At 49.9% G+C, this 16,236-nt stretch overlaps 2 protein-coding genes across 2 annotated transcripts in view; one reads left to right on the top strand and one right to left on the bottom strand.

The window, feature by feature from the left end:
* uba7 (ubiquitin-like modifier activating enzyme 7) overlaps nucleotides 1-2,434 on the bottom strand; it is a 32,884-nt gene extending 30,450 nt beyond the window's left edge. The window contains exons 1-8 of the mRNA XM_084705624.1: nucleotides 2,180-2,434; nucleotides 1,918-2,086; nucleotides 1,652-1,786; nucleotides 1,440-1,546; nucleotides 1,246-1,336; nucleotides 1,017-1,149; nucleotides 583-680; nucleotides 80-229 (exon numbers count right to left, since the gene is read on the bottom strand). Coding sequence (XP_084561750.1) covers nucleotides 80-229; nucleotides 583-680; nucleotides 1,017-1,149; nucleotides 1,246-1,336; nucleotides 1,440-1,546; nucleotides 1,652-1,786; nucleotides 1,918-2,086; nucleotides 2,180-2,226 — 930 coding nt within the window. The 5' untranslated portion in view covers nucleotides 2,227-2,434. The remainder of the gene's footprint in view (nucleotides 1-79; nucleotides 230-582; nucleotides 681-1,016; nucleotides 1,150-1,245; nucleotides 1,337-1,439; nucleotides 1,547-1,651; nucleotides 1,787-1,917; nucleotides 2,087-2,179) is intronic.
* Nucleotides 2,435-3,700: 1,266 nt separating this feature from the next.
* Nucleotides 3,701-14,359, top strand: mst1ra (macrophage stimulating 1 receptor a). Its single transcript, XM_084706108.1, has 21 exons — nucleotides 3,701-3,850; nucleotides 4,688-5,988; nucleotides 7,648-7,824; nucleotides 8,258-8,386; nucleotides 8,726-8,896; nucleotides 9,007-9,152; nucleotides 9,351-9,480; nucleotides 9,566-9,702; nucleotides 9,795-9,974; nucleotides 10,067-10,163; nucleotides 10,315-10,533; nucleotides 10,678-10,824; nucleotides 10,929-11,085; nucleotides 11,211-11,300; nucleotides 11,410-11,616; nucleotides 11,779-11,856; nucleotides 11,933-12,114; nucleotides 12,254-12,363; nucleotides 12,484-12,649; nucleotides 12,737-12,873; nucleotides 13,255-14,359. Exons 2-21 carry the CDS (start codon nucleotides 4,771-4,773, stop codon nucleotides 13,478-13,480), a joined length of 4,104 nt encoding a protein of 1,367 aa, XP_084562234.1. The 5' UTR covers nucleotides 3,701-3,850; nucleotides 4,688-4,770; the 3' UTR covers nucleotides 13,481-14,359.
* Nucleotides 14,360-16,236: the final 1,877 nt, after the last annotated feature.

Genomic DNA, 16,236 nt, shown 5'->3' with positions numbered 1-16,236 from the left:
ACACAATCCTAATCCCAGACGGGTTCCTGTTATTAGGTTCTCTCACTGTTTATGTTCTTGTGCTAGAGCCGGTACTGACCTGGGACCTGGGCCTAGGCAGTCTTCCCTGTGTCTTTACAAAGTCATGCAGGGCTTGAAAGGCCAGGTGTAGAGTCTGATGCCTATCAACCTTCCCATAGTCTGTCAACACCAGCAACTCAAGGTCCAACAAGGCTTTATCCAAAGATTTCTGTAGCACACGGTAGACGTAGAATTAGGCACATTCTTACTGCACGTTGTATTGCTTACCAATGGGATCAATATGTATGTACAGTTTACATAAACAGTTTAGGGAACATCTTAGGGAGTCAGGTGACTGAGCGGTTAGGGCTAGTAATCAGAAGGTGACAATTCCCTGCTGTGCCAAATGACGCGTTTCCTTGGGCAAGGCACTTAACCCTATACTTGCCTCGGGGGAATGTCCCTGTACTTACTGTAAGTCGCTCTGGATAAGAGCGTCTGCTAAATGACTCAATGTAAATGTTTATACAGTATGTGTATACATATGCATGATGTTTCTGAAAACACAAGACTAATACTTACAAATCGCAGCTTCTGGGGCTTTTTGACCTCAGTGGCGACGCCGCCCTTCTCGTACTCAGAAAGGCCTGAGGTGTCACAGATACTGAAGGAGTACGGGCCTGACGTGGCAGAAACAAGGACCACATTCATCCGCCAGCACATCAACACACATAACTTTATGCACTGTGTGCGCAACACCTAAGTGTCTGCTATGACATGTGTACATGTCATAAGAATTGTCACTATAGTGTACATAGAAGTCAGGTGGCTGAGCGGTTGGGAATCGGGCTAGTAATCAGAAAGTCTCTGGTTCGATTCCCGGCCGCGCAAAAATGACGTTGTGTCCTTGGGCAAGGCACTTCACCCTACTTGCCTCGGGGGGAATGTCCCTGTACTTACTGTAAGTCGCTCTGGATAAGAGCGTCTGCTAAATGACTCAATGTAAATGTACTAACTGAGGACTGTGATGTCCACCGGCCCGTAGCTGTTGAGTTCTGTCATGCCGCGGATCTCGGAGAAGGACACACTGCAGTCGTCTTCAAAGCCATGACACTGGTCGACGGAGCAAGTCACTATTCCAGGATTTCCCTGTAACGACATCGGTGAGAACGGAACATCGCGCGTCGGTTCTGTTGTGCTCTGGGATGACGACTGATGGGTCCAAGCTAAAGTGAAAGCTTGTACCTTAGAGATATGGTCGATCATAGCTGATGCTGGAGTCTCCCCGTTGATGTCCAAGACCTCAAACTCCTCCCCAAAGTCACAGAATAACTGACTGCAGTCAAAGCCAGGGACAAAAGCAAAAGAAGCTGTAAAAGACCACGCGTGAGATCGATACGACAAGAGGTTATTAAAACTTAGGAGCGGGCAAAGCCTACCCTGAAAGCCCTTTGGTGTCTGCCACAATGAACTTGATTCCATTAGAATGGCAGAATGGCCCGAAACGCCGCTGATCTTCCAATGAGGAGTCAGTTAGCACCACCACCTGATAGAAGCAAAGAGGCATTCTTAACATGTCTTAAGCTAACTGTTGCTACTCCAACTAAAAGGTCACACAAGACCACCACCTCTGCGGTACAGAGTAGCTCACCTGGAACTTGAGCAGCAGGTTTTGGTCCAGTGGGGCAGTGTGGGCAGTCACGTGAACATGAGGGTTCAGGGCAGATAGCTCAGGTAGGGAGCTCAAAGCACGATTTTGACCCAGGTGTCTCTCACGAAGGAAAAACTTGGAGCAATATTATTGGGGGTTAAATGAAATCTAATAACATAGGGTTTTACAGCAGTTTTTAGCCATAAAACTAACATTTCAACCGATATTTATTCATACAGATCTGGCTCCCATTGCCATAAAGTTACCTGAGTGGACAGGTCTTTCCACTCGGTCAGACCTTCATCCTGGACAGTGACCGACTTGACTCCGGACAAGATTACATTCTTGGCTATCTCGACCCCGACACCGCGCATTCCAGCAATCAGAACGGAGGCTGTCCCCATACGACGCATCGCATCATGGCCCAGTACATACCTGCAGAGACAACACTAAATTAGAGAAAGCATAGGCCCTATATATGTGAATGCTATCATCAAATGAATTCGTCTTACAGACAAGTTTACTTACAGTTGGCGAGAGTATAAGCCTTCGTCGATTTCATTTTTCTCAGACATGGCTTAAAAGGAAAATATTACCTTGGAGAATCAAAAGTAATACAAGTGTCGAATATTTTTTTTCCTACTCTGCTTCCTTAAAATGTCAATACCTGGAAGACGTGCATGTGCCGAGTGGAAGACTAATGCTCTTTGCTCGCTTGTAGCCTACTTCTACGCCTTTCACTTTCGGTTAGGTCATAACGAAACCAATTGTATTACATTTTACTATTATTATTTTTAAGCAATTGTAGGCAATTGTTTCACCCCTGGCACTGAAACGTATAATATGCACAGGTATATTTACACCATATGACTGCATTGTCAACAGCACTACTGGCTCTTATACTTTCTCCGTTGACTCAGCAAGGTGGGCGTTTAGTTGCTATGGACAAACACTAGAGTGCGCTGCATGCCATTACAATGTGTGAGATCCAAACTGTAGGTTTTCCCATTAATAAATTACATTCAAACTATTTGAGATAGTGCACTGTTAAGTTATTGATGGGCGCCTACACATACAAATAATACCCGAATAAAACTCTATGGTTGTGGTAAATATGTCTAATTGTTGAAGCTCAAAATGCCGAGACTGGTTGAAGATTTTCCATTTTTTAAATTACTATGATAAGGTATATTGCCAAGTTATGATCGGCAAGTCTTAATTTATAAGCAAAGTCCAATGGATGTACGAGAAAGTAGACAACCAATAGAAAATCAGTGTAGCACAGACACTCTTACGTCACGACAGGAAATCAAAGTGTGGACTATGCCGAACCACGCCCACATCCATGACAGCTTGACGTCCTCCTGAACTGTCTCTTCATTTATAATTTGTCGGTCAAGCCAAATCGGCCTTACAGTTCTGACTCAGACCTAGTCAACCAGATTCGGAGAATGCAAACAGGCGTGTCGTTGACTGGCCGTGAGTGGGGCTTCTTCTGGGAAATATCAACCTGATAAGAACATGTATCTAGAGAGGGATCTTGGATTCTGGTTTTTCTAAAAGATTAATTAATAACAGTACCCAGGGCAACACCCCCCCTCCCCCGCGCCCGCCTCATTCACTATCCCACAATGGGAGCTGACTTTAATTCAAAGTACATTCCAAGTGAAGTCTGTTTTACAGGTCAGCCAGAAGTTTTCTTCGCATATTTAACATTCCTCCCACACTATACTGGAACAGCTTCAATTTCAGAACTAGCTTATATATTAAGCAACCCACTGCACTGATTCAGTTTAACGATAGTGTTTAAAAGAAGTGACCATTGAGGTTGGTAGCCTAACAAAGAAAGGAAGAATACAGGTTGCATAGAATATTTTGTTCAATGACGATAATTATTCTGTTTCAATTCAATATGGGATAAAAGCAGTTTATTTTAAAGATTGAGCAATACGAACCATGACAGGCTTGCCTTAAGGCGGGGCATGAAAGGGGTGGACCGACAGGAAAGCAGTCGATGCCAAAGTCTGGGTGCTCTCTCTGTGCCCTCAGGTAAGCGCTTGTCCTAAAACAGTACGCGACATTTATCACAAGGACCCGAACAAACATCTCTGCGTGGATTTAACAATCATATAATCTGCTGTGGATGTCAAACTGAAATTTTTTGACTAATCCCCGAGGCGTAAATTCTACTAAACTCAGGTATGCTTTAATAGCCTTCATGGTTTCTGGGTGACATGAAATGTGCTAGTAAAGGTCTGCCATGCCTAACTATTAGAAAACTAGTATGATTGTTGTGAAAAACTAACAATAGTAATTGTGTATTTAATATTAAGTCTACTCATTATGCCCTGAACAAATCAGATTTTGCGTCCTGTCATGGTTGTCATGTTGTGGTGGTTCTCCTGGGAACAGGAGGATTATTGGAAGGAAGTTGGGAAAACATCCTTCCTGGCATCACTGTCCTTTCATGTATTTATAAACAAAATTTCACACATTGTTTTTCCTCATTAGGTTACTCACTTTTAAGAACGTTATACGAGTTCTACCAACTTTAGCTTTAAGATTTGAGTTTGTTTGAGCCTGTGTCCCACAGTACATTTCCAGCGTTACGTCACCATAGTGCATGTCATGTCTTGCCTATTGTAAATTATTGACCCACATAAAGTCAGCTAATTTTCCCTCAGTGTTAACACCTGCTATTTGCACAGTAAATGACTCTATATTCATGCATCCTGTGATTTGATCCGACATTGTGAATACCTTCTGAATACAGCTACACACCTCCTCAACCAGGAAAAAGCAGCAGAAATAGAGTAAACAGACCCTACGTCATTACAGCCTTAGAACATTCCATCGCTCAGAGGGTTTCTCTCATTCCTCTCTTTTGGAACTAACCAAACAGTTTATATTTAGCCCGTTAACATGATTTCTTTAAAAGCGCTTTGGTTCTCCATTGAATAGAAGCCTAGTAAAGTACTCGTTGTGATGGTGATGGTCCGCCGCTAAAATCCTTTTATGTTTTCTGTCAACCCACAGAGCTCTGGTCAGTCTCCAGAATGTTCTGGAGGAGTCTGGCCTCCGCTAGGTAACAGATCACAGAGGTGGTGTGTGGAGTGGAGATGGTCTCCTGGGCTCCCCTGCTCCTGACATGCTGCATGTGGATACAAACTCCCACAGCCTCCCAACAGTCCAGCTGTCCTAGCAGCACTCGAACGGAATTGGACTTCACCGCAAACTACCCCTTGCCCTACTTCCAGACACAGAAGCCCATACAGAACATAGAGGTGAACGCCTATCCTCCCGAGGTTTACGTGGCATCCCAGAATGTGATCGAGGCTGTGAACCGAAGCCTGAGTGCGCTGTGGCAGCTGCGGACAGGCCCGGTGGGCAGCGCCGAGTGTGACATCTGTCACCTGTGTGGGGTCGAGACTGACCCCGAAGACCCGGCCGACACAGACAATGAGGTCCTGCTGATGGACCCAGGGTATCTGCCCTATCTGTACCACTGTGGGAGCTCCCAGCATGGGGTCTGTTACTTCCTGGAACTTAGCGCGGACGGTTCACCGCCTACTCCAAACTGTCTCTTCAGGAAGCAGGCCAACTCCCCCTCCCACTGTCCTGACTGCGTGGCCAGCCCTCTGGGCACCAAAATCAACATCGTGGAACAAGCCCAAACCACCTATTTCTTTGTCGCGGCGACTCTGGATGAGCGCGTGGCTCAGCGGTACGGCCGGCCGTCCATCTCCGTCCGCCGTCCGCTCTCCACCGAGGACGGCTTCGAGACGGTCACGCAGGGCCTGAGCGTGCTGCCCGCCTACCGGGACTCCTACCGCATCGACTACGTCCACAGCTTCTCCACGCAGGACTACGTGTACTTCCTGTCCGTGCAGCGCGAGAACCCCGCGAAAGCCGCGGGCCTCTCGCCGATCCAGACGCGCCTGGGACGCCTGCCGCTGAAGGACACGGAGGCGTGGATGTACCGGGAGCTGATCCTGGAGTGCCGCTTCGAGCCCAAGCGCAGGCGGAGGAGGAAGAGGCAGAGTCAGAGTCAAGGGGACGTGGTGTTTAACGGGCTGCAGGCGGCCCACTTCGGGAAGGCGGGGACGGAGCTGGCCGGACAGCTGGGGGTGGAGCAGAAGGACGACTTCCTGTACGGGGTGTTTGCGGTGATGGATGCGAGCGGACGGACCCACAGGAAGTCAGCCCTGTGCGCCTTCTCCATGGCCAACGTGAACTCGGCCATCGACGCCGGGGTGGAGGCCTGCTGCAGCGGGGGCAAAGAGCAGCTCTCCAGAGGACTCAACCACTTCCAGCCCCCTGAGAGCTGTCCCCACGAGGTGAGAACCTCCCACACACACTTCCTAAACACAATGTCAATAAGGATACAGCATGTGTTTACATTCATCTCATGTCTTTTTTTGTTCTTCCATCGATTCGATGGAAAGTAGTAGATCCTTTTATGGCTACGGTGAAGTATCCCCGGCTGTGTGTACCTGTACCGTCGTAACCGGGGTGGAAGTGAGGTGAACAGAGGAACAAGGTGGGAGGGCCTGATGAGTCACAGCTGCAGGTTGCGAGTCTGGATATCTGCACTGCTGTGGTACACTATGTACAAATGAGAGCCATGTCACCTCACGAAAAGGGCGGAAACTATTGACACTGCTGAACTTTTCACAGTGACAACCAGCAGCTGTGGGGGAAAAAAACAATGAAACTACAAAAAGAAACCCTCCAGTTAGGATGTTGACCAATGATAATTGGAGATATGTTATCCCTCGGTGGAAAAGCAACACGATTGGGATGAGTTCCAGTGCGTTGATTCAACACAATGCCGCGCGATAGCCTCCATCAAGGTGTGTCCTTATCGCCTTTCAAGCGTTCCGCCTCCTCTGAGCTCAGGGAGTGCACCTGCAGAGACGGTCTGCCAACACACAGGTTATAAATCCTGCTGATAAAGAGACGGAATGCAGTAGGGGAGGGAGGAAGGGGGGGGATTGTGAAACTGCTGCGCCCAGGGAGTTTTTGTGTGTTTGTGTGTGTGTGTGTGTGTGTGTGTGTGTTAGGTCAGCGGAGGAAGTGTAGGTGTGTGTCCCTGCGTCTGCTTCTGTGGTTTATCTGAGTGCAAGGAGACATGCATGCTACAGAGCAGCGGCAGGATACAGTAGCAGTATTCGTGTGACCTTCGAGTTTCGGTCGGAGTCAAGGTGTTTACTATTTAATCTACAGATAAGAGTAATGGAGTCGGTCCATCCTAGTCAGACACATGCCAATAAAATCAAATGCAAAAGGTTAAAAGCTGTGGTGAAAGTCATTTGTGTATTCTAGTGAAGGACAAACTAATTGTATCACAGCTGGCTAATCTGCTGTCGGTGAAACAAGTGAAAAGAAGTCTTCAGCATGAAAGAGCAGTAGATGGGCAAGTTAGAGCAGGTTTGCTAATTGCGCTTCACCACAGAGTAGCCACATTCAAACTCTTTCCCCCTGAGCAACCTTGCTTCGTTTCAGTCGTTCTACCTCATACGTGCTGGATATGCTGACGGATTTAGGGTGGCCATGTTTTGGCCATGTTTGTGTCCGGTGCGTCTGCTTTCAGTTTTGGGTGCGACAGTGTGTTGAGGAAGCTCAAACGCGGCAACACATCATCCTGGAGGTAGAACTGACTGCTGTTTTATGGCCATGTTCCTCCCAGTGGTGTACACACGTGTGAACAGGGATCATAGCTGCAGGCGCACACGCTGACGCATTTCCTACCTAAATGGAAGATTTTTACTGCTTGTTCTGTGTGTGTGTGTGTGTGAGCACACCCCCTGGCCCTCCACGCCACCATTTTCTATTTCGCTGTACAATGTCTCTCCGGTTGGATCTGTGCGCTTTCTTTATGGGTCCTTTTCAGAGGATATCCGGTGTCATATCTGCCCTCAGATAACATGGAACATGCAAGACTTCTGGTCACACCGTTCCTAATACGGGGATGCTTGTCTGCTTATGCCCTGCAGAGCATAGAAGACCAAACCTTGTGCGCGAGCCGGGCCACCTCGGTCTCCCAGCCCTTCTACAGAGTGGACCTATTAAACAATCAGATGAAAGACGTGCTGCTCACCTCCATCCTGGTCACCACCCTGGGGATCCACACCCTGGCGCACATTGGCACTGACGACGGCCGCCTGTTACAGGTAACATGGCAACAGCTGGCAGAGCAGGAGACCATGGCGTCTGAACCACCCTGACCGTGTATCTAACAGTTGGGCAGGATGTTTTACTGGCACGCCTCTGACAGGAGTCGGGTGGCTGAGCGGTTAGGGAATTGGGCTGGTAATCTTAAGGTTTCCAGTTCGATTCCCAGCTTTGCAAAATGACGTTTTAGTCCTGGGGCAAGGGACTTTACCCTACTTGCCTCGGGGGAATATCTCTGTACTTACTGTAAGTCGCTCTGGATAAGAACGTCTGCTAAATGACTAGATGTAGATGTAAATGTATGTTGGTCCACGAGTCCGTATTTTCTCTCGAGGTCCAATACCTAAGGCCCTGGATCTGGGGGGGGTAGTGTGAGGTGTTTCATGTGTAGGCTTTCCCCACGGCTCAGCAGTGCGAGTGTGGTCCCTCTAGGTCATCCTGACCCGCTCTCGCTACACTGTGTATGCCAACTACTCCCTGGGAGACGCCAAGGTGTCCAGGACCGCTGCCGTGCTCCCGGGATCTCCAGAAGTCTCCTTGCTCTTTGTGGTTGGAAACAAGGTACATGGATCACCGTTTATGGTGATGTTTATGGTTATATTTTAGAGGTTTATCCGTGCTCCCTACTCATACTGTTTTTTTCTCTCTCTCGCTCTCTCTCTCTCTCTCTCTCTCTCTGTCTTTCTCTCTCTCCCTCTCTCTCTCTCTGTCTATGTCTCTCTCTCTCTCTCTCTCTCTGTCTTTCTCTCTATCTCTCTCTGTGTCTTTCTCTCTCTCCCTCTCTCTCTGTCTATGTCTCTCTCTCCCTCTCTCTCTGACTATGTCTCTCTCTCTCTCTCCCTCTCTCTCTGTCTATGTCTCTCTCTCTCTCCCTCTCTCTCTTGGTTGGTCTCCCCCCAGATGTTCAGTGTGTCCCCTACGGGGCCAGGCTGCAATCACTACCTCACCTGCTTCGGGTGTCTGAAGGCTCCCGGCTTCATGGGCTGTGGCTGGTGCGCGGGCTCCTGCTCCCGCCGGCAGCAGTGTGAGGGCCCTTGGAGTGGCTCCTCCTGCCCGCCCCTCATCACCGAGGTAGGACCCCCCTGCTTTGACTGACACCCCTGCTGATCACGGATGGAGAAAAACCCATCCGGGATCGCGGGCCCTCCTTTTGAATTCGACGTTGCGTGTTTTGCTCGCAGTTTTTCCCAAAGACGGCGCCCCCTGATGGTGAGACGGTGCTGACGCTCTGCGGATGGGAGTTCCAATCTCAATCCACCGGGAAGACCCGCCAGGTGAGAGTGGGAGAGACGCAGTGCACCGTGCAGCCAGGGAGCACCAGCACACAGTGAGTAACGTGCACTCTCACACATGCATGAATGTATTCATTGACAGTCGCAGACACATTTCACTCAAAGCAGCGGGCAGGGGTGGGGATTTGAACCTGTGACCTTTACCCTCAGTGGCTCGACCACTAATCGAAGCCCATCCCCAAAGACTGTTTAGTAGCACAGGGTCATATAGAACTTTCCTTCAACTCCCCCAGGCTGATGTGTAAACTTGACCGCCAGACTGCCATGCCTTCCCAGGACCTTAACATCACCGTGGAGGTCCATGAGGCGGAGGGCCCCTTCTTCATCCAGGGCCAAGCCCAGATGCATGGCTTCTCCTTTGTGGTGAGAAGGGACATCTTTGTCCGTCAGCCTTGTTGTAACACGACTGTCGAGTGAAACATACCAATCTACCATTGTTCCTCTCCAGGAGCCCACTATCATCGATCTAAAGCCAGACTATGGACCCCAGTTCGGGGGGACACTGGTCACAGTGTCGGGACACCACCTGAATGCTGGGAACAACCAGACGGTTATGATTGGTGGTAAAAACTGCCTGCCCAAAAGGTACTCATGGGCATGACATCATGCTTTTGTGTATGTTCAGGCTCCGTTTGACTAGATGCAAAGTCACGACTGTGCATGTGTCTCTCGTTCAGGGTCTCGAAGGGCAGCGGGGCGATGGCCGACATCGTCTGCTTGTCCCAAGCCTCTGGAGAGGTGGGCGAGGCGCCTGTGAAGGTCCTCGTCGACAAGGCTGAGGTTTCAACCCGCAAGACGTTCCTCTACAAGCCCAATCCCGAGATCACCGGCCTCCACCCTGCCTGCAGTTTCACAACGTAGGAGAGACCCCCTGACCACATTGACTTACGGTCTCGGTTCACAGTGCCTCATATAGTATGTGTGACCTTAATTTGATTGGATGATGCAGGGGATCCAGAATCGTAATCACGGGCCAGAATCTGACCTCGGTGAGCCAGATAGGGATCCACTACAGATCCAACTCTTTGGAGAAGCCCATTCATAGGGTGAGATTGCATACCTCCACTTGCATAACATAGAGTACACTTGGACGCACGCGACGTGTCTGCTGTCTTCATTGGCAGAGAAGACGTGCTCTCCAGCAGACCGGCTGTGTCCATTCCCCATTGCAAACCTCTGGCTCTCTTCCGAACCCAGCTGTGCCACGTCACGGGGAACGCCACGCTCGTGGAGTGCCGGGCCCCCGACTTCCCCGGGGACGCGTCGGACAAGGGGGAGATCTCCTTCGACATGGACGGGGCCAAGGGTCGCCTGAAGAGGCCTTTCGTGTACTATCCCGACGCCAGCGTCATAGCCTTCGAGTCCGAAGGCCACGTGCTGCGCCTGAGTCCGGGACAGGACGAAGTCTCCCTGCACGTAGGTCAACCGCTAAACCCAGACACACACACACACAGACACCCCCCAAGACGAGACGCAAACGTTAGATACACCGAGGCAATCGGGTGCAGCTTTCGAGGCCGCGATTAACGTCCCCCCCCCGTCCCCCCCTCTGTGGTGCAGCACGCCAAGCTGAGCCTGGTGAAAGACTGTATGAAGATCAGTATGACCATCGGAGAGGTGGACTGTAAGGTCAAGGTTCTGGAGAACGAGCTCACCTGTAGGATTCCAAAAGACTTGGTCATCCCCAGTGAGGGTTTGGCCGTCCAGGTGAAAACTCCGCCTCACAGACCACACTTGTCCGCCGTGCTCTACCCTCATGTGACCGAGTTGTTATATCACATTGTTTACTGGGATGTATCTTTCTGTGCCAGGTGATTGTGAATGGGGTTGACTATAACGTGGGTAGAGTGGTGTTGGTCAACCACACCATGGTGAAAGTAGGCATCGTACTGGGCATCTTGGCAGCCATAGGAGTGGGCGCTGCCATCGCGTTCATCTTCATGAAACATCAGAAGACTAAACAGAAAGGTGAGCAGGGACTTTGGCTTTCAAACAAGAGTGGACACAGTTCCCGCCGTCCTACGTGTCTCTACGTGCTTCTCTTGACCAAGAGTGAGTGTCTGTTTCATGGATTTTCTTTGTGATATGTTCAGCCAAAGTTGAGACCCGTTTGTCGAGATTGTCCTCTTATAGAGGGGTGAGCTTCAACAACAACACAAGTCCTACAGGCGACTACAGACGAGGTGAGAAACCATACACACACACACACACACACACACACAATGTCTCTCCAACTCTCTTTCTCTCCTTCACCTCACCCCGCTTGTCCCCTGTCTTTCCCCTGCGCTGTAGACTTGTCCAGCCAGACGTCGGGTTCGGGGGGCGTCACCTTCCACGGCCTCCTCTACGCCGCCAGCTACGAACCCCTGTCCGTGCCCATGATGCACCAGGACAGGGTGTCTGTGGCCAGCATGCGCCCGGAGATCCTGGAGGAGGTTCGAGACGTGCTGATCCCATCTGAGATGCTCAACGTCCAGCACAGCCAGGTCATTGGAAAAGGTGCGTCTCAACGGCTTTATCCGTGACGGGATCGCACTCGAATCGTCGACACGTCGCAGGTTTTTTTCTCCCATTTCCGTTTCCTCCTTTTCGTCCTCTGCTCACTTACGTTTGCCTAACGCACATCTCCTTGGACTCGCGCGAACGTGTGCTTTGAAACAGGCCACTTTGGGACGGTGTACCACGGCTACCTGACTGTCCACAACCAAGATATCCACTGCGCCGTGAAGTCACTGAACCGTAAGTGAACTCATATCAGATTGTTTGCTTGGTCTGCCAACGACCGTGTGTCATGTTAGTGTACGCGTGTGGTCAGGGATCACCGACCTGGGGGAGGTGGAGCAGTTCCTCCGGGAGGGTATCCTGATGAAGGGGTTCGACCACACCAACGTGCTGTCTCTGCTGGGCATCCTGCTGCCCGAGGAAGGGCTCCCCCTGGTGGTGCTTCCCTACATGAAGCACGGGGACCTGCGGCACTTCATACGCTGTGAAAAGAGGGTGAGGCAGCCTGGAGGATCACCTCTCCTTTTGACAGAGCCACACACCGCCCACCTCCTCATATCTGGTCCAAATGGGTCATTTCTGTCCAAAGGACTTTGATGTGGTCACAAACTCCTTTTGGTGCCTCTCTGTGCAGAACCCGACCGTGAAGGACCTGATTGGCTTCGGCCTGCAGGTTGCCAGGGGGATGGAGTACCTGGCCCAGAAGAAGTTTGTCCATAGAGATTTGGCCGCACGCAACTGCATGTGAGTCTTGCTGAACCGTGTCACCAACACGGGGGGTCCTCAATCGTAGGATCGCCTCCTTCAGAGCAGAACCCGGGGCGTGAGCCGTGTGTCTTCTGTTCCTCTCTCCTCCTTCTGCAGGCTGGATGAAACCTACACCGTTAAGGTGGCCGATTTCGGGATGGCCAGGGACGTGTTCGACAAAGAGTACTACAGCGTCCAAGATCACAAGAAGGCCAAGCTGCCTGTCAAGTGGATGGCCATCGAGAGTCTGCAGACCCAGAAGTTCACCACCAAGTCCGACGTGGTGAGTAGACTGTTCCGGAACAGTGAACCGTCGTTTCCCCAACTTCTTTGCTGGACACACTGACCCGAGCTCCCTCCACTCTACCAGTGGTCTTTCGGGGTGATGATGTGGGAGCTGCTAACCCGAGGAGCCAGCCCCTATCCTGATGTGGACCCCTACGACATCACCCATTACCTGTTGAAGGGCCGCAGGCTGCTTCAGCCCCAGTTCTGCCCTGACGCTCTGTAAGTGCCCCGCCGCGTTTACTTTCCATTTACATTTAGACATTCAGCACCTTATCCAGAGCGCCTTACAGTAAGTACAGGGACATTCCCCCCGAGGCAAGTAGGGTGAAGTGCCTTGAAGTCATTTTTGCACGGCGGGGAATCGATCCAGCAACTTTCTGATTACTAGCCCGACTCCCTCACCGCTCAGCCATCTGACTCCCACCTTGCTGTCGGAATGCGAAAAACAGAAGATCGACTCAAATTCAAGCCTCTGTAACTGTCTGCCTTGGACAAATCAGTCTGTTCCCCAACCGACATACCTAAGAACGTCAATATCTTCTTGGGAGTGCTTGGATGAGTGTGTTCACGGTTGTCTTTTTGTCCTTGCCCCTCCCTCAGTTACTCCGTCATGATCCAGTGCTGGGACCCTGAGCCGGAGTTCCGACCCAACTTCAACACCCTGGCCCACGAGGTGCAGGAGATCCTGTGTTCCCTGGAGGGAGAGCACTACATCAACCTGATGGTCACCTACGTGAACCTGGACCAGCCCCGCCCTTACCCAGCCCTCGCCAACTCCGCCGACGAGGCAGAGGCTTCAGACTCAGACGGCCAGGTCTTCACCTGAGAGACACCCAGATCCCCAACCCCCAACCCCCCAACAGCCAGAATCCCCAGGATAACCAAGACTATCCAGACCACGGGACCCGAGACCAGGCCAGTGACAGGAGGGATACTGGATTGTGATATTGGGTCCTTGGGTTAAGGGAGGGGCTTGTAAGGGTTCCGGCGACTGACTTTTTCAGCTTTCCACATGCACACGTGTTGCAGCAGTGCGCTGTGAGGACCTGGAGGCTGGGACGTGGTGTTGGTCTGCACGCCACGGGACCTACGTGGAGACAGGAACATTTGGGAGAACATCTTATGAAATGTCTGAAGGAGCACAGCTGTAAATGAATGCCAATGAAAGTCCGACATGTTTGTTTATTGTGATTGTAGACTTGATTCGAAATGTTGAATTCGAATGATTCGAATTTGTGGACATTGTGGTATTGACACCATGTGACAGGGTATTTGAGCATCCATCAAGCTTGTCAGAAGAGGGGAACATCTAGTTGACTGATACATTGCTGTGTTAACACTCAATGTGTTTTTTTTTTAAGATAGAGCTGGTCCCTAGCCTATACGGACTGACAACTCAGGGAGTCTGTTTGTGAATGTTAGAAAATGTCCACATCTTGGAGAACTTTACTCACATTCTGCACTAAAAAAAAATATTTCAATTTATAAAGGTTTTGCAGATAATTGTGTGTGATTTTCAAATGTGTGTCACAAGCTTTAATACTTGTTGTTCTCTGAGTCGTCCACTAGAGGTCAGTAACAACCTTTACTAGTCCGCTGTCCCACTGCAGTAGTCTCTGCGTCATATCAGACCCCAGTGTGTCCACAATGAACCTGTTATGTGCTTACTTGAAGATATGTTACAAAGACAATCTATCACCTGAAATGACTCCTCTGGCATTATTTCTTATTTCTCCCCTTCAGGTTGTTGAAGATGTTTCAGTTGGGATATTTGAATTTAGTCACAGTTCAAATGTGTTAGCTTCACAAGCAAACATAAGTATGCTGCCTTACTGTTAACTCATTTGGACACATGAAAAGTATGTGCACACATTTACATTGTTTTTCCAGTTCATATGCTGTAACAATGTTTGTGCCTGAAATGTAAGACTTCCTTCTGCAATCCACTTTATTTTCATCACCCTTTGTGTGTTGGAGAAGTTTGGGGAGTGCTGTGTTTTACTGCTGGTGAGGGGGTTCTTCAAAGGCAGTGAGGTGAGGCTAGGCTGAGCAGAGAACATCCCCAGGTTCACTCTGAGTGGAAGAGAAGACATGCAACATTAAGGCTTCACCAGGGTGAACCTCCCCCCCCCCCCCCTTCTCCTTTTTGAATCCGAGTTTCTGTATCTTTGATACTCATCATTCATAATTTATAATGGTAAAAACTTCCTTTTTACTATCCTTCTTTCCCTCCAGGTATTTAGCATGGGGCTGGTGATTCATAATGCTGTGATTGCCGGTAGCGACTGGGTAGGGGCAGAAAATAATATAGTGCCTATAGCTATCGATTTAACAACTGGCCAAATCCATGCATCTTCGATATGGAAAGGTTGGGAGGTAGCATTTGAACTCCGTCGAGAGCTATTCAAAAAGCGGCCTAGAGAAAGGCAATTTAAAAGGCACTCTAATGACAAAGCTATTATCAACTGGTCTAAAGCCAGTATGTGCTCTCCCGCTCTCCCCTGCCATCCCGGATCATACTTCCTGCCTCCCTCCCCTGCCCGCCTGGGCCCGCTCCTGATGCACTCGATGGCGTACTTGAAGAAGTGGACGAGGAATCAAAATGGGGTGTGTGTTTGGTGTTCGGTTCAGTTGTCATCTTAGATGGCAGGCCCGCCTCAATTAGTATGACTCCTCTCGAAATATTCGGAAGAAACGTTCAAACACTGGGCGATCATCAGACATGTCGACCGTGCCTCTCATTTTCCCTCCGAAACACATGTTGAAGGGTATGATGAGGGCCACCGGCCTGGGATTCGTTTGAAGAATAGTTCACTAAAAGCAAAGTAAACCCGATGGAGAAGAGGTGAAACGCGCCCTGACCCTGTCTGGTCAGCCCATTGAGACGTTAATTCAGACTGTTTAATGTCATTGTGCATGGTTATACCACGAATCTGGCTGGAAAAGAAAAAATCAATAACAGAGTTTGAACCGACTCCGTCAGGGCCGTTCCAAAGCCTACGGCAAACAGACCGGCGGAGACCCTGGGAAAGAATGAAATATGACTGAAGTATGATTCACAGTGGTGGTGAGACCTTCATTCTGGAGCAGACTGCTGAAAAGGGCGCGCGGGTTCTGCTCTCAACTTGCCCTGGGAACGGCTGCTTCGTCGATGTCTCTTTTCATCAGTTGTTAGCATGCCTCACTCAGAGGAGGATCTTAATTATGAGCTAGCATGACACGTAAGGTAATTACAGCATATGAATGGATCTAAGTCTATACTCATACGGAATATTATCCTGTACATAGCCTACTGAACACAAAGGATGAACATGCCTTTCATGTTCAGTTTGTGGCTGACGAATAATGAAAAGTTGTCGCGTCCTTCGATGAGTTGTGCATTTGAAGTCCACGCCTTCCTCTGTATCCAGCAAATCACACACCAACATCCAGAATTGTTGGCCTAAATCTTAAGCTTGGCTTGACTTTTGGTGTTCTGGTTGTCTTGCCGTTTCTCCTTGCCTGGTCTCGACATGGATCCAAGGCTTCGGGGTGCGCCTTAGGACGTCTAACAATCAGACCTAGGTCCACTCCAGCTCTGAC

The sequence above is a fragment of the Hypomesus nipponensis genome, chromosome 9, assembly GCF_054491055.1.
Source record: "Hypomesus nipponensis isolate SF chromosome 9, ASM5449105v1, whole genome shotgun sequence".
In the NCBI taxonomy this organism is placed as follows: Eukaryota; Metazoa; Chordata; class Actinopteri; order Osmeriformes; family Osmeridae; genus Hypomesus; species Hypomesus nipponensis.
The sequence above is the reverse complement of the archived record's forward strand: the minus strand, read 5'-3'. Positions and strand labels throughout refer to the sequence as shown.

Excerpts from the sequence above, each read along its gene's own strand:
- mst1ra (XM_084706108.1), top strand. The coding sequence starts at position 4,771 with ATGGTCTCCTGGGCTCCCCTGCTCCTGACATGCTGCATGTGGATACAA. Across the intron at positions 12,115-12,253 it reads TCATACGCTGTGAAAAGAGG|AACCCGACCGTGAAGGACCT; the intron begins GTGAGGCAGCCT and ends CTCTCTGTGCAG. Across the intron at positions 12,650-12,736 it reads TCACCACCAAGTCCGACGTG|TGGTCTTTCGGGGTGATGAT; the intron begins GTGAGTAGACTG and ends CCACTCTACCAG.